This window comes from Cololabis saira, chromosome 4 (genome assembly GCF_033807715.1).
Source record: "Cololabis saira isolate AMF1-May2022 chromosome 4, fColSai1.1, whole genome shotgun sequence".
Taxonomy (NCBI): Eukaryota; Metazoa; Chordata; class Actinopteri; order Beloniformes; family Belonidae; genus Cololabis; species Cololabis saira.
Window position 1 is genome coordinate 26974200 of NC_084590.1, and position 20600 is coordinate 26994799.

General features: G+C 39.8%; 3 protein-coding genes across 4 annotated transcripts in view; 2 read left to right on the top strand and 1 right to left on the bottom strand.

Moving 5' to 3' along the window:
• Window positions 1-2450: 2450 nt before the first annotated feature.
• dus4l (dihydrouridine synthase 4-like (S. cerevisiae)) lies at window positions 2451-8276 on the top strand. The gene is made up of 6 exons (XM_061719278.1): window positions 2451-2703; window positions 2785-2906; window positions 4505-4622; window positions 4860-4982; window positions 7326-7552; window positions 7638-8276. The coding sequence occupies exons 1-6, from the start codon at window positions 2609-2611 to the stop codon at window positions 7901-7903; spliced, it is 951 nt and encodes a 316-aa protein (XP_061575262.1). The 5' UTR covers window positions 2451-2608; the 3' UTR covers window positions 7904-8276.
• A 1195-nt stretch (window positions 8277-9471) lies between these two features.
• bcap29 (B cell receptor associated protein 29) lies at window positions 9472-13069 on the top strand. 2 transcript variants are annotated; one of them, XM_061719279.1, is made up of 8 exons: window positions 9472-9550; window positions 9905-10001; window positions 10134-10234; window positions 10561-10708; window positions 10792-10927; window positions 11313-11415; window positions 11576-11676; window positions 11977-13069. In XM_061719279.1, exons 2-8 carry the CDS (start codon window positions 9910-9912, stop codon window positions 12010-12012), a joined length of 717 nt encoding a protein of 238 aa, XP_061575263.1. In that variant the 5' UTR covers window positions 9472-9550; window positions 9905-9909; the 3' UTR covers window positions 12013-13069. The 2 variants fall into 2 exon arrangements, with proteins under 2 accessions (XP_061575263.1, XP_061575264.1); XM_061719280.1 differs by lacking the exon at window positions 9472-9550 and adding an exon at window positions 9575-9806.
• A 1042-nt stretch (window positions 13070-14111) lies between these two features.
• Window positions 14112-20600, bottom strand: part of LOC133441703 (solute carrier organic anion transporter family member 1C1-like) — a 52896-nt gene continuing 46407 nt past the window's right edge. Inside the window, exons 13-15 of the mRNA XM_061719277.1 lie at window positions 17424-17488; window positions 17225-17342; window positions 14112-17095 (exon numbers count right to left, since the gene is read on the bottom strand). Coding sequence (XP_061575261.1) covers window positions 16858-17095; window positions 17225-17342; window positions 17424-17488 — 421 coding nt within the window. The 3' untranslated portion in view covers window positions 14112-16857. The remainder of the gene's footprint in view (window positions 17096-17224; window positions 17343-17423; window positions 17489-20600) is intronic.

Consider the following 20600-nt stretch of genomic DNA (forward strand, 5'->3'; position numbering starts at 1 on the left):
TTTTTCTACATCTATTTTTATATTGTTTTTTTTACTGGCTGATTCTTTGACTTTTACTGCTGCAAACACCTGAATTTCCCCTTGGGGATCACTAAAGGATTATTTTATGGCTTAGGCTATTTACACCCGGGTGCAAGTACTGATGCGTAGGCTATTTACACCCTGCTACCCATATCAATGTATGCTATTGCACACATGTATTAGAAAAAAAAAAATGTAAAAGTATAAGAAAAATATCCATCAGCTCAACAGTGATTGACAGGTATTCACACCACTTTTTATAAACTTCATTTAATCTCTTATAATAATATTTTACAATGACAAAAGAGCAAAAATTGTTCATACAAAAGTGTGAGAGCAGACGTTTGCCTGGCTCTATTGACTTGTTCCAATTTTAGAGTGCTGCACATGCGCATGGGCAACGCATTTGTTTTCATGTCAACAGGGTGTGAATAGCTCAGCTGGTGAGGGCTTGCTCTTTGTACCCTGGTGCAAATAGTCACTCCGTTATCTTATATGGTTGTCAGTGTTTTTGTTTTTTTCTCATGCAGAATTGTATTACCTGCCTCACGGTTTTAATAACACTGTAGACACTGCACATTCAACATTTAATAAATATATTTAACAAGGATACTTAGTTCTGGAGGGGGAGGATCATTGTCAGTATGATACGCTGCCCTCCCCCTCCCTGTTTTTATGGCATTAATTACGTGCACTCAACACCAGGGGCGGGAGAGGGGCCCAAACCACCTGCGTTCCCTCGCCGGCCTGGGATAGGCGGGTCGCGATGCCCGGGCCTGGCGGGGCTCGCCGTGCAGCCTGGGGTGTCTTCTGGCAGTGCTGGACCCCCCCGGGGAGGGGGAAATGGTGCGTGATTGTGCGTCTTTGTCGGTGAGAATGCGGTGTGGAAGGGTCCTGCCATGGAGGATTTGGGCCTCCATTGTCAGGACAACAAAATGTAATAATTTATTAATATTATTACTATACAAAGATGGTTATTATTATTATTGTTGTTAGAATATTATATCATTATTATTATAGGAATCAGATGGATGAATGGGATGCCTGGGTCTGGGGCCCTCCGTTGTCGGGCCTGCACGGGTGTCGCCCTGTTGGGGGGTTCCCTTTCTCCGGGCCTGTCTCCGGTCCCCCCCGCTGCCTCCGCGGCGGGGTGCTCCTCTGGTCCTGGAGGGCCGCTTGTGTGGGGGCGGGTGCGCCTGCCCGCGCCGGCGGCCGGGGCGGCTTTGTCTCTCCGGGCAGGCCGGCCCCTCACCGGGTGGGGGTCGTTGGCCTGGGTGGTGAGGGCCTACTGGCCACATGTCTGGCCCGGCCCGGGTGGCCGGGGTTCGCCTGGGATGGGTCTGCCGCCGCGGGATCCCTGGCTGCCTCTTCCCGTAGTCGTGGGGGCCCCGCCCGCGGGTCTCCTCGGCTGCAGCTGGGGAGGGGCGGGCCTCGCTGGCGGTGGGTTTCCTCCCGCCCTCTTCTCTTCCTCTGTGGGGTTGCTGGTGGCCTGAGTTCCGGGTTCTTCCTTGTCGGCCTCTGGTCTCGCGGGTGGCGGGGTTGCCCCCCCCCCCCCCCTCCCCCACTATAGATACACTTCAGGTGGAGCTTTGATAGGACTATTACACACACACACACACACACACACACACACACACACACACACACACACACACACACACACACACACACACACACACACACACACACACACACACACAACCACACAGACATATACACACACACACACACACACATATACATACATACACACACACATACACACACATAACCACACAGACATATACACACACACACATAGCCACACAGACATATACATACACGCACACGCACACATAGACATACACATTGGCTTGTTCACCTGCATGCTTGCTCTGCAGCAGATGTCACCCCCCCCCCCAAAAAAAACAAAAACAAAAAAACACTGGGTTTGTATATGTATATTATGTATGTGTATGCGTATGTATGCGTATGTATATATATTCAATATAGTAACAATGCACATATATATGCCTTAGGTTTGTACCAGCATGGTATTATCCATTAATATGTGTGCAGACAAGGTAAAAAAAAAATAATTGTATTACCAGATGTATTTTTGGATGGTCATTTTCATTTCAAATTATTTGTATGCATTTTATTTATCTTTTTCTTGTGAGCCAGTACCTGAATGTTGCGTTTTGTGGCTGTATGCGCAATGTCCACTTTACAATTTCCAGTAATGTAGTCCCTTCGTCCTGGTGACGTCACAGCACCCTCATTTGGTACTAATTCTTTTTCACATGTTTTATTTATTTATTCACCAAGTACCCGATTCATGTTGTGACAATTATGTTGGTGTTAAAATAAGATTAAAAAAGAAAAATGTTTTAAAGCCGTCGGCGTGTGGTATGACGTAACAGTTCAGAGGTCACGTGGGCGTGTCGGCGCGCAGCTTCACCGGCACGGCTATGCTGCACGATGCCGCTTTAGTTTAACATAGTACGTTTTCACTGGTGTTTTAAATATTTTATAGATGTCAGACGACATAAGCAGTTGTTTATTTGCAAGTGTTTTCTTGGATATTTACTCAGTTAGCTTGTGAAGAATGAAGACTGCCGGCGGTAACAACACCGGTATCATGGACATGTTTGAAAATGGAAAAGTTGTGAAAATATGCGCCCCTATGGTTCGATATTCAAAGTAAGCGTATATTTCTTGTTTTAAAGAACATCTTACCGTAGTTTCACTCTAAAGCATCGTGACCGTGTTTTTCTTTGATAGGCTGGCGTTCAGGTCTCTGGTGAGGAAGTACAACTGTGATATTTGCTTCACTCCAATGATAGTTGCTACTGATTTCTTGAGATCCAACAAAGCCAGAGACAGCGAATTCACCACCAATGAACGTGAGTTGTAACATTGCAATTGTACCTGTAAATGAGGGACGTAGGCAACCAGCTGTTTAATGCACAGCTTGTTGAATAATCAAGGATATCTGAACGTGTTATTATTGACTGTACTTTTATTTATTTATTTCGTTTCGTGCATCAATCAATCAATCAAATTTTATTCATATAGCACCTTTCATCCAGGTACATGAAATACAAGGTGCTTTGACATTTTGATTGAAAAATAAGCATAATAAACAAATAAATAAAAACTGGGAGACCAAAAAATAAAAAACTGGGAGACCAATGCACCCTGACATACAATATAGAATATATAAAATTTATAAAAAGATAAAAGTTCAAGGATTAAGGCTAAAAAATAATCAGTCCACAACAATAAAAAAAAAATAAAAACATTATAAGAGATAGAATAATAAATAAAACAGATACCTTTAAAAAAAAATGTTAAACAGAATACAACTATAAAAATGTGATGCTACATAAAAGCCAGACCAAAGAGATGAGTTTTTAGTCTACGTTAAAAAATATCCACATTTCCAGCTCCTCTCAGATCCTCCGGCAGTCTGTTCCACAGTTTTGGAGCATAGTGGCTAAAAGCAGCATGGTGGTCAATCTACACACCCATGACCGAAAAGGAGCAGGATGAAGACAAGTCTTATGTTACCTGCCCCTTATTCAATACCAAAACAAAAAGAACAGTCAATGTAACCAATATTTACAAAAATATACACTTAAATAGAACCAACCACAGATATTAATAATACTGCTTAACTCCCAGTCTATTCATGATCATATAACTTAAATATTTTATCTTTATACATTTTTTTGAACCTAAGTGAATTTGTGCATTCCTTTAAATCATTTTGTAGAGTTCCACAGTTTTACTCCCACAACCGATGTACACATCTGCTTAAAAGTGGTCCTTGCATGCTGATGTTTGAAATTATATTTCCTTCTATGTTCTATATCTTCTGGATTTGAAAAAACAAACAACTGCTGTAGATTACTTGGTAATAATTTTCTTTTTGCCCTATGCATAACTAATAACGTCTGTAACTCAACTATTTCTTTAAATTTAATAAGTCCTGAATTAATAAATAATCTGTTGGTGTGTTCTCTGTAATCTGCTTTATGAATGATCCTCACCGCTCTTTTCTGCTGGATAAACAATGGATGTAGAATGCTAGTATATGTGTTGCCCCAGACTTCCACACAGTAATTGAAATAAGGTAAAATCAGTGAACAATATAAAATTCGCAATGCCTTATAATCTAATACATATTTTGCTTTGTTCAGAACAAAAATACTCTTAGAAATCTTTTTTTTAACATATGATATATGAGCTTTCCATGTCAATTTGTCATCCAGTACAACACCCAAAAATCTAAGTTCACTTACTCTTTCGATATTTACTCCATCTATAGACAGTGACACATTTTCAATTTTTCGATGACTAAAAATCATAAATTTTGTTTTTTGTAAGTTTAATGATAACCTGTTTTCATCAAACCATCCTTGATTCAAGCGTGTCATTAATTTGAGACATGTGATGACATTTGATGTGAGGGGAAGTGTTTGTGACTATTCCTCTCCAGGTGACCGGCCCCTGGTTGTGCAGTTTGCTGCCCATGATGCCCAGACGCTGGGGGATGCAGCCAGCGTGGTGGCTCCTTTCTCAGACGGAGTTGACCTAAACTGTGGCTGTCCCCAGAGGTGCAACGAATGACAGTGGGCCGCAAACAATTTGGGCTAATATCCATAATGACAGATAATTAAACTTGACTTATGCGCATAGAATAAACGTGTATTTCTGTTTCGATGAATGTTAGTTCCAGTATTCGCCAATGGTAATGTGAGTGGATAATCTAACCGTTTTGTAGAACTCTGTACCATCAGGAGAATATGTGAAAACTTTGCATGAATATTTGTTTAACATAGTTGTGTTTTCAGATGGGCTATGTCAGCAGGGTATGGTGCATGCCTCATCAACAAGCCTGAACTTGTTAAAGACATGGTAAGACATGTCAGAAACCAAGTGGACAATCCAAACTACACAACATCCATCAAGATAAGGTAAATACTGTAATATTATGGTACCATTTATAAAAAAAAAAAAAAAAAAAAAAAAAAAAAAATCACATTATAACATATATATAGATTAAATACTGCATTATGTACTGTAGACTGGTAAAATGGTGGTTGTTAGTGCTTATTATGCCACTTCAAAATTAATTATGGCAAATATGCTAGACCATAAGCCCGCTGTGTGATTGCTGTGACTGGCTCTTGCTGTAGTTGCCCACTGCATTAAGGGGTAGGGTATGCAGGGAAACTGGTCAGCTTTGGAGTGTGCATTTTCCAAGCTGTGTTTTGTAAGTTGTGTTGTTGTTTTGCAAGCTGTGTACTACATACAGTAAGTGTAGAAGTGTAAAACATCACATGAAGGAATCAGCACAGGGGGTTTGCAGGCCTGGGACTTCTGAGTTACCAATTGATGCGACTTTCAGAAAATCAAGGAGAGTAAGAGGACATTTTACAGCAAAAGGTATTATATACTTGTTTGAAGAAAATCTGAGTTGGCAGATTTTGTTGCAACTGCAGAGTGGAGTTATGATGACCTGGAAGATTGGGATGAAGCTGAATCTGACCACAAGAATGACAGGGTCCGGCACGATGTCTGCTGCAATGGATGCAGGTTTCTCATAAAATCTTAGTCAGATGTCACAGATTGACCTTCTCGATGTATTTGTGTATTTGGCGCCTGTTAAAAACATTCAGGGACCAGGAAGGTTATCGTCTTCCAGGTCCACATACCTCTGCACTGCAGCTGCAACAAATTCCACAAAGTCTTGTTTTTTCTTTCCACACGTATATAATCCCATTTTCTCTAAAATCTCTTCTTTTTTCTTGTTTCTTAAAGTCATATCGATTGGAAAACTCAGCTTCAACACTTTTCTTCTATTACATTTTCGAGGTGATATTGGAATTGCCCAGGTCAGCTGACCCCTTGTGCCGCCCACTCGCGTGGTGTTTTGCAGTTCTCAGGTTGCATTTAAGGCCATGTGATCCTTAGGCCGCGTTCAGACTGCAGGCAAATCTGATATATATCTGATTCCTTCTCATATCCGATTTTCAGGGCTGACTTTCCACACTGTTTTTAGCAAGTGTCCATATCGGATATGGCTCTGTTCAGACTGCGCCACACATTGACTGATCTGACGGGTTGCCATAGCAATGACGTCGGAGCGGAGGCGTCACCCAGCGCGTGTATTGTGTGAAGTCATGTATTTCTTTTATAAAAAATCCCAAAATATCTGTACCGTTTCTGATTGGGTCGGCACTGCGCATCATTTTTAGACATAAAAATGAACGCATACAGCAAAAGTTGTGTGATCGGCGGAGGGACCCGGCGTCCCAGCAAAATGAGAAACAGAGAAAGGTGTTCAGAACAAAACCACCAGCAAACTAACAAACCAACCAACAAAGCTCAGAGTTAACAAAACGAACCAGCAATTAATAACTGGCAGCCCCGCTCCATAACCTCTCCTCCTAGGAGGAGAGGGGCTGACGGGCTGCAGGTTCAGGCTCACAGCGCGACTGAAGGCTGATTTATGGTTCTGCGTTACACCAACGCAGAGCCTACGGCGTAGGGTACGTGGCGACCCGCACCTACGTGGAAATGCGGTCTTTTTTTCTGCTATTAAAACATGATTTGTAATGTGAATTTGCAACACTCAAACTACAAATAATAGTTTTTGACGTGACATCAGAGATTGTACGCTCTCTGTGAAAGGATGAGTAGCTCCACAACTGGAAATGGGCGGGTGGTTTGGAGCGTCTGGGACAGTCATATCCGATCTGAGTGTTTGGATGTTCAGACTGAGACGCATCTGCCCAAATGAGATATGGATCGGATATGAAACTACCTCCCGGAGGTGGTGTCCATCTGGTTTGCAAAAATCGGATATCATGCGGTTTGGGACTGTTCAGACTTCAAAAGAGTCATCCAGTTTCAATCTGGATGGGCTAAAAATCGGATATTTGCCTGCAGTCTGAACGCGGCCTTATAGTCCTCATGCAGCAGAGAATGCCCCATATATTATTTTTGAAGAAAGTAACATTTTTTAAAATGTATTTATTTTTTAAGATTTTTGTGGCACTCGTGGCATTTATTAGAAAAGTAGGTAGATAGGAAAAGGGCGGGGGGGGGTCTGGGACTCGAGCCTGCACCGTCTGCACGAGGACTACAGGCTCTGTAAGTGGTGCCCACTCAGCTCACTGAGCTGTCCAGGGCCCCTGAAAACTACCATTTTTAAGAAATCTTAAAATGCAAAAATAAAACATAAAATCCTGTATTTTCAAAAAAATGCCTTTAATATTTGTTCTTCTTACAAGAAGTGTTTATTTCACCCACAGGATTCACAAGGACTTGAGGCAGACGGTGGATCTGTGTCAAAAGGCTGAATCAGCTGGTGTGTCATGGATCACTGTCCATGGCCGTACAGCAGAGGAACGCCACCAACCGGTGCATTATGATGCCATAAAGACAATCAAAGACAGTCTATCAGTCCCAGTCATTGCCAATGGCGACATAAAGTACTTCCGTGATGTGGAGTCCACTCACCATCTCACTGGTGTCAATGGTATGTTTGGTGTCAACAATATACCGGTAGCCTTATTCACCCAGTGATGGATGCACGAGTGTCAGTGTTTCTCTTTCCTCATCAGGTGTGATGGCTGCGCGGGGCTTGCTTGCTAATCCTGCCATGTTTGCTGGATATGAGGATACTCCGTTGGAGTGTATATGGGACTGGGTGGACATCTCCATAGAACAGGGCACTCCATTCACGTGCTTCCACCACCACCTTATCTACATGCTGGAGAGGGTTAGCTCCCAACCTGAGAGAAAGGTGTTCAATTCTCTGTCCAGTACCTCAGCTGTAATAGATTATCTCCAGAACACATATGGGACAGTTCACGATCTGGGAACATAAATGTACAAACATTTGTAAGTGTCCTGGGAGGGGATATATCAGAAAGCAGGTTTTCTCACTTACTTGGCTTCCATAAAGCACCTGTAAAGGGTAGTTTTTAGGATTTGTTTAAATTTTTATGTAAGTATCCCAAAACATTTACAACCCTGGGTTAGCTGACATGAAGTTGACTGATCTAACTCATAGCCGGTGTTGTAGTACAGACAGCTCAGGTTGACGCAGGTTACCAAAATCTTCGTTTCAGGGTTTATTAAAGGGTATGTTAAACCTTCTTTCTGAAATACCCTACCTGGGTTTCATTTTAATTTTCATGGGGGGGTGGTTGTTTTTTGTGTTTTTTAATGCCAAATAAAAATGCAAAGCTATGAAATTATTACCCATGTCTTTTCTTCCTTTATTTTCCCATCTAAACAGTAATCCTTTTTCCAAACAACACATTCTGTAGATAATGCTGTTCACTGAAAATACATGGAAATTCAGATTCAGGCAGGATTGTTTTCACAATTATCAGGTATAAGAAATATGAACAGTATTAGAGCTGGCAACCATTTATTACCTATTTTGAAAATTTGAGGGTACTTCCAAAGGACTGAGCTGATGTCTTTGTTTCTTGTTTGTTGTTTTTCATTTTTCTATCCCTAAAAATAGTAACAGCCCAATTACATTGGTATATAACTCTGGAGGTGATATATGACAACATTCCGACTTAAGTGTTTACTAGTATAACTTGTGACTACTACTGGAATTGCTAATTATTGATCTAAGAAATAATAATTAATCTCTAGATAACCCATCTCGGTTTTGTTCTCACTTTATTTTCTTATTTAAGTTTACAGTCATTGCACCACTACTACTTTTATGTCACTGTATTAGTATATTTTTATTTATTTACTATTTTTTTAAATTTTATTGTTATTATTTGTTTTATTTTTTGTTTATTTGTATTTATTTTTTGCTATTCCCAAGGGAAACTTAATGATGATAACCACGGGGGGAGGGATGGGGAGAGGGAGAAGAAAAAAAAAGGTATGTTCATCTGTTTTGCTCTGTATTGTGGAAACAATCTGCCAATAAAAACATATAAAAAATAAAAAATAAAAAGCTACATGAAGTTATGTAACACACAAAGCTCCTTATTAAGCCATAGTAATTAAGAGACTATTTATACAATGATTCATTATCAGAGTTTTGGGAAGAGATAAAACTTGTACTAGTGTTTCTTTACTGATTACTTTTTAGATTTTCAGCACAGAATACAATTGTTTAAAATGATTAAACATTTGAAAGGTTTATTTATTTTTTATTAATCGGACTGAACAGGGAAGTGACACGCTTTGCTTTCATAGTAAAAGCCGAAATTAGCCGACTATGAAAAGGAGAGAGAGCACAAAGTCAGTTCAGTCCGATACCAATGATGATAGTTAGGTATAATAACACAAGTCAATATAATATCGTGTATGGCTTAAGGAATTAATCACAACAGTTCAGTTATGCTATCGTTTGCAACATCAAATTGTTTCAATTTTGTTTTATTATGAAAATCAAAACCGGAAGCTCGTTAAACGAGCTATTTGGAGCCAAAACACGCTGGAGCAGGAAGAGGATCAAGACAAACTTCACACTCTGTTATCTAGCCGTTTTTTGCTGGTAAGTCGTGTATGTATTTATTTGTCTTAGCTGAATCGTAACACGAATACTTACCTCATGACATTTTAAGTTTACCTCGATTGCCATTTTAGGAATTAGCCTGAGCCAGTGCGTAAAAGGAGTTTAGGGTGAACTTTTCAACGTGGATTGAGGATATCTGAATTAATCTGAGAAGATTTGATCATTTTCTTTCATAAACCTGCAGTCAGAATACTGACGATAGTGTTCAGTTAGAAAAGCCACACCTGCATTTTCAGTACGTAATTAATTAAGGGATACATGAGGCTCAATTCCTGTTTTTTCTTTTTTTTTCGCAAATGTTTCCTTCGCTCATGTGTTTCTGGTTAATTTCAGATGAAATGACGTTGCAGTGGACTGCAGTGGCTCTCTTCCTGTACGTGGAGATTGGCATCATCGTCATCCTCTGCCTACCCTTCATCTCAGCCAGGAGGTTTGTCAAACTGGCACTTGGGTTTCTGAATAGTTTATTATTACAGCATCACCTAAACACGCCATTCCGTCAGTCCTGGTGATTCTGCTGGAAGTGTTATTCTGACTTGTTTTATTGCAATTGGTTGTGCAGATGGCAACGTATCCTCAAGCTGAGCATCTGGAGCTTCATGGCGAACTTCTGGAACAGAGTGTTTCTCACCATGATCATCATACTTATTGTTCTCTTTCTTGGTAAGAACGAAAAAGTCTTAATTCCTTCCACTTTCAAACTTAGTGCCTGAACATTTGATGTATTTCTGGAAGTCATATTGCATTGTATCACGATTAAAGTAGGTTATAATGTGAGCCAACCTGGCTATGTGCTGAAAATAAAAAAACAAACTATACAATCTTTGGAAAAATAGATTTTAATTTATTTAAAAATTTAAAAATAAAACATGTATTTGTTTTTTTGTGGGCTAGCAATTGGAGCATAATGAGAACAATGGTGTACTGTAGTGTAATGTAAGGGATCGTGCTTCGTCTTGCAATCAGATTTCTGGTTTGAAACCCTTTAGATGCGGTTCGGGAGGTGAGGAAATACTCTGCTAAAGAACTTGGGGCAGATGTAAAGCTGCAACCAAATATGTTCGACCACATGCACATGAAGCTGTTTAGGGCCCAAAGGAACCTCTACATTTCTGGTTTCTCCGTCTTCCTCTGGCTGTGAGTCTCAGTTTTCATATCTCGCAACCTCTGATCTTTACTTTGAATCAGACGGTTCCTCTAACCAGTGTTTATTTTTCCAGGGTTATGAAGCGATTGATCACCTTAATCAACCAGCTGGCATCTGTGTCCGGGTCTACGGCTGCTCTTCAAGTGCAGGCTGACAATGCTAACAAGGTAGCTGAGAAGTACATGAAGGACAACGAGATGCTGAAACAGGTAGGCTTGACACGCTCTGCTCTAATGTTGAATATTATTGATAGCTTACTCTTGAACTGTTACAAAAAATAGCTCACAGCTTAGTTAGGAGAGTACGCCTGTGGTGCATCATTATACTCCCCATGATGAAGATTTTGCCTCGTTGGTCCTTGTCAGCTTTGTGTTTACATTAGCTTCAGTGCGGCTTAAACTTGGTTCATTGTTACTCACTGGTCCAATGGTTCTAATATTTCATGCTTAGTAATGTCACTACACAAAATATTCCAGAAAACTCACCGGGTGCTGATCACATACTTCAACTGTAGATGCAGAAATGTTATTAGTATTTCTTATATCTATATTTAACATACTTTTCTTAAAATGTATATAACCTGATGTGTTTCAGACTCTGATGGAAGGAAAGGGAGATAAGGCAACTGCTGAGGGCATGGAGTTGTTAAGGAATGAAGTAGGGCTGCTGAAAGATGAGCTGAAGACCTCCGGCGAAGGTTAGCTGTCCTGTTCATGTCACGTTTACATTGTGTCTATACATGATTTCATATTCCAACCACAGGAATAACCATGCAGCAACTGTTGGCTACATATATGCCTTGTAGCAGGTAAATGTACGAGTGATGTCTTGTGTTAATGTGATGATTTATTGTCCAGCCCTGAAGAAGTCCCAGTCAGATGCAGATGTCATGAAGAAGCAGGCGGATAGCCTCGCCAGGGAGTATGACAGGCTGCTGAAGGAACATCAGCAGCTCCAGGTAAGCTCAGAAACATCCAGATAATGACCAGCTGAGTCACTGACCTCCACAATAAAACAGTTTCAGTTATATTTAAACCAGTTAACATGAAACAGGCTGTAACAGGTGGGACATCCAGTTCCACTGTATATTGAATTTTAAGAAGCCTCCCATTTATCATTAGTCCTATAGTATTTAAAAAAACAACATTTTATGTAATTATTTCTTTCTTTCATGAACAAAGTCTTTACGCCCCGTGATGCATTTATTTAGCATTTCATAATTCTTCATATTGACTATTTTTTCATTATCTTCTTTCAGAATCTTCAAGATAGCGGAGACAAAAAGGACGACTAGTTACCGTAAAGTAACTGACTCGTCTAACAAAATGTTTAAATCATAAGAGAGCCATTGCTAAACGCGTGTCACCTTCACTGATGCCCTCTGTCATAGCACATATCACTAAATGAGATCTATAACCTCAGAGGAGCTGACCTTTGGCTACAAGACTAGCTTAAAGGAACAAGTACTATTTGACGGTTTCCTGTTTCTACCTGCTGGAGCTGGAGCAGAACCAGAAGAAGGGCTTTTCCTGTTCTAACCCAAATTCAGAATCATAGGAGTGGGTTTGGTTAGGAATTGATTCGGGTCTGATCGAGTGATTACTTTTTTAAACGTGCAAATCGCATGGGTGCACAGTGTAGCACGCAAAATATGCCGAAAGCTAGGACCATCTATTCCTGAAGTAAAGGGTCATACATTTGTTTTTATGTTAAAATTCACATTAGTTTTGGGTGTGTTGCTGCCAGCTACATTCACTTTGATTCACAGTATGCAAATGCTGTGCAGATAAAGTTGGCGTGCAGCGTGGCACCAGACAAATCACCTTCATATGTTCGTTGTATTTCAGTCATTGTACTGTTCCTTTTTTAGAGGAAGTAATTAAATGATTGATGAATGTAGGGTTGTTTCATGATGTCCAAATGTTTTTTTTTCTTCTTTCAAATGCTGATAAATATCTTCAAATATACATCAAACTGAAAAAGTGACTTGGCCACTGGGATAAAGTAGGCTGAGAAAGTATGGATGAAAAAATGTCTCGATGTGCTGCGGATCCTGAGAATGCACCAATATTTTAATATTTGCAGCAAAACATTTTTAAATATTTTTTTGGGTGTGTCTCTGAAACAAGAACTGTAATATTTCTGCTTGTAGGCCATTTCACTGTGTTAGAGGAGTAGAGGCTGCATTCGTGCTTAAAGATCACCGGTTTTGTATTATTTTTATCGGTTTACCACTGACTGTTAAGGCATAAATATAAATGGGGGGAAAGTGCCTAGCTCTGTTGTAAAAAGTTGTCTGAAGTGCCTTTTTAGCTGCTTATAAGACAATAAAGAACAGTTTCATTATAGTCCTTTGGTGTGGTGTTTTTATTTATTTAAACATGAGCACCTTATATCAATAACACCAAAAATGAAATTTCGATATTAAAACTTTTATTCTTCTTTTACATTTAAGATACTCAAAGTTTTTACAAAAATAGTTGAGTAAATCAATTTTACAATCTGCTTTTGCTTCTGCAAGTTGATGCCTTACGTTATTGAAGAGAGCACTGCTCCTGTCAGTCAACTGAACCTAAATTCAATCTACAGTCAACACAGTTTGAGCAGTCAAATTGATACATGTTGGAAATAAACAGGATTTGAATTCTTTACAGAAGATAAACTTCTGGGAACATCAAGAACTTTTTAGTAACTAAGAAATTGTGTCTTTTCCAGGTTTCAGACTCATTTTTAAATTAAATCCGTTTTCCCTCTTCTATCTACTCGCAGTTCATCAGTTGTAAAGTAAGACGCTATCTTTTTTTTCTTTTTTTGTATCCCCTACATTTAATATAAATAAAATACTGAAACATCTCATATGCTTTGACGCTAAAGTAGACTTGACTTTTGCCAGCTCTCCTGTGACAGTCCTGTGTCACTAGGCATAACTGAGAAACACGTGGTATTTTCTGGTCCTAGTTGTTTTTTGACGTAATAATAATAAAGTAAGCAATTACTAAACATATCTGTCGACATTTAAAATAATAAAACACGTAGAGCTAGCTTCTCTGTCCCCCTCCTTCCATGCTCCCAGAGAAAGCACTTTCCATCGAGAGTCCTTCTAAGCCTTTCCCACTTCATCTGTAGGTGCCTTTCCACTAGTGAGTTCTGGGTAGATTTTTCGGAGCCGCGCCGTTTGTGTGTGTCTCCATTACCAGGAACGGCCCTGTAAAAGTGGCCTTCAAGAACCTTTATGGGGCAAAAAACAGCCTTGTATATGGAGAGGTACTTAGGTTGGCCAACAGGAACTTCTTGGGGGGGGGGGGTCTCTGATGAGTACTTTTAAATTATGTTCAGCACTCTTATATTTACATAAATCATGTGACCTCCAAATCATTTAATCATTAATTTAATCATTTGTTCCATGTTGGATGGAGCGACGAGTTGGTTCAAGTCCTGTTGCCATATTATACCAAATACAGGTCCGGGTGGGGGGAGGTTTGTTTAATCTCAATCGCTACGACTGCAGTGTATGTTTAAAAAAAAAAAAAAAAAAAACACAAGTAGCATCTGTTGTTTATGTGTTTCTCTTCTTTATTCTTCTGCTTACTGCATAAGAGACCTGCCAGCTGAAGGGGCTGAGGAGAAGGTCGGCCCTGTAAATGGTTCCTTTCTGGCAGATTTACCCTGAGCTCCTCGTAGTGGAAATGCACCTTGTGTGGAGTGATGTTTGTTATGGCTTGTTCAGGTTGTTCTTTTGGGGGGAAATATTTTTATCCCGATTTTTTTTCGTCCAGTCCTGCAAACTCAACACTGAAAAGCCCTTTCTCCAACTCCACCCAGGGTGTGGGTGCTGAAGTCATGGGGGAACTTAAAACGCCCTCAGCACCCACAGCGTCTCTGGCGACAATTGAACCCAGGACCTTCCAGCTGCGCCACCCCCCTTTTCATGTTTCAGGTTCTGTGTATGAGGACTGAGTTATATTTTCTTTTTTTTTTTTTATTGTACTGTATACTCATAAGATGCGGTGCTAGCAGATGGTGAGGATTATTTCTTAAATGTAACAGAAGCACACTGGGTTGGAAATATCATAGAATGATGTACCATCCCTTTAAATTGCACAGGTAAAAGTGCAGACAAACTGCATCTCAACTCAGTCATGGGCTGAACTGATACAAACATGATTCCTTCTCAGAAAAATACTCAAATCCTCACAATCTATGTGGATTTTAAGTAGTATTATAATTGTTAATTTCCAATAAGTTTGGCTTGCAGATGGGAAAAATGCACCTTAGTTGTTTCTCAACGTATTAAATCCAATGATTTGACACTTTTTCTTTTTTTTTCCTGAAAACGTTTTCATGTAACAGGTTCACTTTATATAGTGATAATGAAGGATGAAGGGCTTGATGCCTTGTGGTTTAATTCAGGATGTATTAGATTGTCAGACATATACAGTATGTCCTTGACCATGACAGTGTTTCTGACCTGTTTCTTAATGATTAAGCAACAAAATTAAAGCAGGACCTTACAGTATTTATCTCAATAAATACTAGAGAATAAGTCAAAACATTTTTTTTTGTTTTTTTTTTCTTCCAGATCACACAGAAACTTTGAATAAGTTGGACAATTCCTATATTACATTCAGGACCTTTTTTTTTCTATAGTTACTATTTGCTTGACTTACTTTTTAGGAATCATTGATTTCACAAACGGGCACACTAATTTTAGGATTAATTTCTCCATATAAAAATAAGACAAGAAAAACCCATGAAAAGACAACACTTTTTCTGGATTTTGGCACAGCTGACCTCTTTCACACACAAAACTACACAATCAACTGAGCGTTGAAGCAAACGTAACAACGGCTGAGGATCTGGAAGCAAAAATTACAGACTTACTCACAAATCAGCAACATATGAATGCTTCCAGTGGTAAAACTTCACACACACAGTGCCCGCCACCCTCCCAAAATAGTCAAACAACATATAGTATACTATTAATCAATATGCAACAGTACAAACGCTGCCTCTTCCAAGGCACAATCAATGATTATTTAACACCAGAGCCTGCTGAGACCCACTTCTGAATAATTAAGATCAGCATTTAAATAAGATGAGTGTGGAAAATGTTCTCTCAAGAAAATGCAGCACAATCATAAAATAAAATTAAAAATTAAAAATAAATAAAAAGTTAACTGGGACCACTATTTGTTAACTAATAAAATAGCGTTGCCTCCTTGTGGACATTTTGAAGATTGAAATCAGGACAACCTCCACTATACAAGCAGATAACACTAAAATACAACTTTCATTTGTAGTGATTATGAATACCAAAGTTCACATCCAGAAACACACAACACAAACCGCAATACTATCAGACCAAACTTTTAGCTTTAAGTCAGAGCAAAAACGTTTTAGTCAGTCAGAAATTACACATATTTCCACATGACTATGAGACTTAGAGCTCGAAGTTTTCAAAGTAGAATGTAATAGTATTAAAATGTTGAAAACCACTCTTCTGTCAGCAGGACTGATGGCACAAAGTTGGAGGTAACTGCTGAATGAATGAGGCACATACTGCATACTGTACGTCACATCTACAACCACCAAGTCCTCTTGATTTTACTGAAGTCCTTGCCCGAGCATGTATTTGCAGATCAACTTGTCTTGAAATATAATTTTTTCGAAAGCCTGGCTTTCCTCGTGCTTTTACGTTGTGCCTCTGGTTTGTAAGGCCACTTCTCCTTGTCTGTTCACAGGAAGAAAAACCTCCATTTGAAAGAACAATGTGACAGAGGCAGCTTAATAAATGCTGGTGTTCATACAGTAGTTGTTCTGTTTTTTGGTCACACATCCTGTCTAATCTCTGTGCCAGGACTAAAAGTGAAAAATATCTTCTTTTCTTAACAGAAAAAATACCAAACCACAACAGCATATACATTCAAGAAATATATCAGGTATATCAAATGTTTGTCATATTCACAACGCGTCAACACGCTCAGTAGTACAAATATAGATTTTATGCTTTATATGAGATGATTGGACACAACATGTGATTCCCTGCAAATCTCATTTGTGGGTATGTATGTGCACGGCATCACTCTGTATATACTTTGGGTGATGAGAGAGATGAGAAGAGTCAGTCCTGCAGGCTCTGTCACAGCCGGGTGTGCCTGTCTGTGCTGGTGTCTGATGTGTGTAGTGGTTGTTCAGAATTCAAAACCACAAACTCTTCCTTCCTGAGTGCCTCCAGTTCAGTTCCCCCATTTGTCAGAGCTCCGTGTGCAGCAATTCTTTCCTCCCTCTTCAGCTGCCGACTGAGCAGGATGAAGCCCGGGATGCAAATGACAAATGAGATAGTCCGCAGGCTCAGAGTCAGGCCCAGGTATGCTATCCTGAAAGACATTAAATTAGACTTAAAATAGACTTAATCTGTCATGACATCACATGGACTGGTGGCAATTACATGTAAATAAAACAAGTGGGAGAGTAAATGGCTTGGTAAATGACTATAACTGGAGTACCTGTAGGCAGTGGTGTTGTAGATCCTGCATGCTCCTATGCCTCCGCATCTCTTCTGACCCCATTTGAGACAGGTGGTGTCAATAATTGCTCCAAAGTAGATGGGTGCTGGGATTCCCGCTGCACGACCACAGACATATTTTTATAATTAAATCTCTCAGGACTGAAACCGAGCAGATTCAGACTCACGAGGAGACTCACCGAGTGTACGTGTCGCCAAAGCATGGAAACCTAGAGCCAAAGATTTCAGCTGTGGTTTGATGCACCTGTTAAAATACGGTAAAAAGAAATTAATATCTTTTTATAAATGGTGCTAAAAAGACATTTTCAGCTCACAAAACAAGTCTCTTTTCTTATTCACAAAAGCTCTTCCATCATTTAAGAGTTACCGTCAGATTCAATCAAAGCACTATGAACAGAGAAAACATGTTAACACTGAGATATAAAACACCTCATAAGGTGTCATAAATACAACGTGGAACGGTAAAAGGGCTAATACAGATGAATTCTTATCATAGCAAATGGGTGTTTGAAAAGAGGTTTTAAAACTGGCCTGTTTAACCTCAATAAAAACAAAAAAAAGCTGAATAGCGAAGACAAGTGAAGTAAAAAGAAAAGACAACACGGTACAAGGCAATTTCATTTGTTTATTAGCACCGGGCATTTAGATCAGCTAACGTTACCTCAGGGGATCTTATGCATCTTTAAATGTATTTACACGTTCGCTTCTCAACAGAAAATGAAGTTCTTTTAACCTTAGCTTACTTACATTTCTATTTATAAACAATAAACACACTTTTGAGTGTAGGGGTGGAGAAGTGACAGCAGGGGATGAAAACTAGGGCATGCGTCTTCTTCACGAGTAACAAAATATCTCTTTGAAAGGTGGAAAGTCCACCAGCAGAGGCTGCTGTGCAGCACCGGAACCTCCAACATATCCACAATAGTTTTTGCACCAGTGTAGTTAAATCAGTAAAATCCCAACATATTTCAACTGTTTATAAGACTGTATTGTTTCTTGTCTTTAAAGAGGAGAAATGAAAAATAGTGCTTGAGAATGTATAATAAGATGTCTGAAGTGACAATCAAATCAAAAACCCTGATGCAATACAATCGTGTCACTGGATTTTGCACAGTCCAAGAATGTAATTTAAGTATTAAGGCCATATGTGACATCACAGACCGAGCTGTGAGTAGAATAATCCAGCCTCCCATTTTTCCTCTCCCAACATTTATATCACAGAGCATTTGCTATTCTTCTTTTTTACTCCGCCGTTAAATCAGCTACTATGAACCATAGACTGTATAAATCAATAGACAAAGCATTTGGTCACGTGAGCCATTGGTTTCTAAAGAAAAGTCTTGAAGCCTGTTTTTCGCTGGCATGTTGCTTCGGAAGCCAACGGAAACATACCACCATCAATCAAAGTTATTGCTGCTCCCAGCTTCTTTGTCCAAGTCCGCTGAAAATTCTGCAGAGCTGCCATCAGACATTGATGGTGGATATACCATTTAATGTGTTGACCATTTGTGTTGAAATGTGTCTATTCCTGCTCTAAAGTCAGACATTTCAACACAGGCATCGGTGGAGATTGACTCGCTTTTGAGTCCAGCCTCTATCGGTCAGTCGAGGAACTGCAACAGATCTTAGTTCCGCATGGAGTCTCATGGTTGGTGCTTGCTAGGAGCGGGGCAGTAAACATGTTGAAAGGACAACAGCAGTACTGTTTCCCTGTGGTAATTTGACCAAAGCATGTCACAATCATTTCATTAAGGCTCTGGGTCAACTTAAAAAAAAAAACAGAATATATCTCCTTCAAAGCATAGATGTTGTATGTTTTGATGGACCTGTGCATCAGGCCTGGACAGGTTCCAGATGGATCTTAATCGGGTCTATAGGTAAAATCCTTTACAGCCAAAGTCTAAGAGGTCTAGTCTCTATTAATTTATCCATCAGAAAAGACTTTAAAAGCATTTTTGTCTTCAGCTGGTAATTATCCTTCGAGTTTCTTCTGATAATCCGTCACATGGAAGTGCCCCAGGCTATTTTCAGGTGGATTTCTAGCTTTATTGGATTTTCAAATGGCTCTCCTGCCTGCTTTTTCCTGCACTCTTTTCTTAAGCAGTTCAATACTATCGACTTGATGAAACATCCAGTCACTAGGCAAGAAGGCAAAAACATTCCTCCATCCCTTACTAAATCTCAAGTACCGAGCAACACATGGCACAGAATATCACCCACACAGCCCCAGAAAAGCTCCACCCTCTTCATCCTAAATCTGCTTTTGCTGCAAGTCTGAACAGTAGTTACATGGCTTGTGTCATAATCCTCTTGAGAAAAACTGTAATGACACACTTCCTTTGTGGAAAGAGTGTTAGATTTCAGCTTAAAGAGTGGTAATAGTTTCCATTCTTGTAAGTCGTGAGTGACCATCATTTGTTATTCTTAACAGCTCACTGATTCGGTGTGCACCTGCCTCTCACAGATTAATCATATCTAATTTAAAGGAGCTTGAGGCAGGATTTATGAAAAAAAATTGTATACGTTTTAATTTTTCTATTAATAATGTCAGATGAAGCGTTCCAAACCAAAAAGAGTGAGCCCTCTAGTATATCTGTCCGTTGCCTTGAACAGGCTGTGTGCTGCAAAATGTGCTGCAAGGCTTGGGCCGCTTTTCCCGCGCTGTCCTGCGGATGTGACGTCACATGACGCTGCATGCGCGTTCTCCCCGTTCTCCCGTGCCGGCTTCACTGTTGGCTGCAGTACCCCCGACGGCCGTCGTGGCGAAGGGTGGCGCTAGAGAGTCTCATTTCTTAAAAGGAGCCTCATGCTCCTTTAAAGAAGCACACGTCATCAAAATGTATTTTTTGTATACATCACACAAGCCATTTAGCATCACCACTTCTCACAGGGAAATTACACACCGGTGCGCAACCGTAGAGCTTGTGCTTTAAGAGCAATGAGATCAGTTCACAGATTTGCCTGGAAACTTGAAAAAAGCTGATCACGTAGACATAAGGTCTGCAGACAGGAAACGTTAACCTTGTGCAAACTCAGATAACAATAAAGTAAATGTAAGAATTTTTTTTTTTGGCATAACTGGATCAAAATCTGCACAATGCAGGAAAATGTGCACTGAAAGTACAACTACAAATAGTTAAAGGCAGTAAAGAGTGCAAAGGAGGAAGTGTTTGAGCATCTACAAGAATTCCTGCTATTTTGGTTCATGAACAGCAGTTCAGGATGCAAAAGAAGAAAAAAAAGGAGCCAATCTGTAAACCAAAGGCTAATGTGATTTATAAACTCCTCATTAACCTGTCACAGTTGTCTCATTGGTCTGAAAAGCTAATCAGTGAGATCAGATGATAACAGTTTGA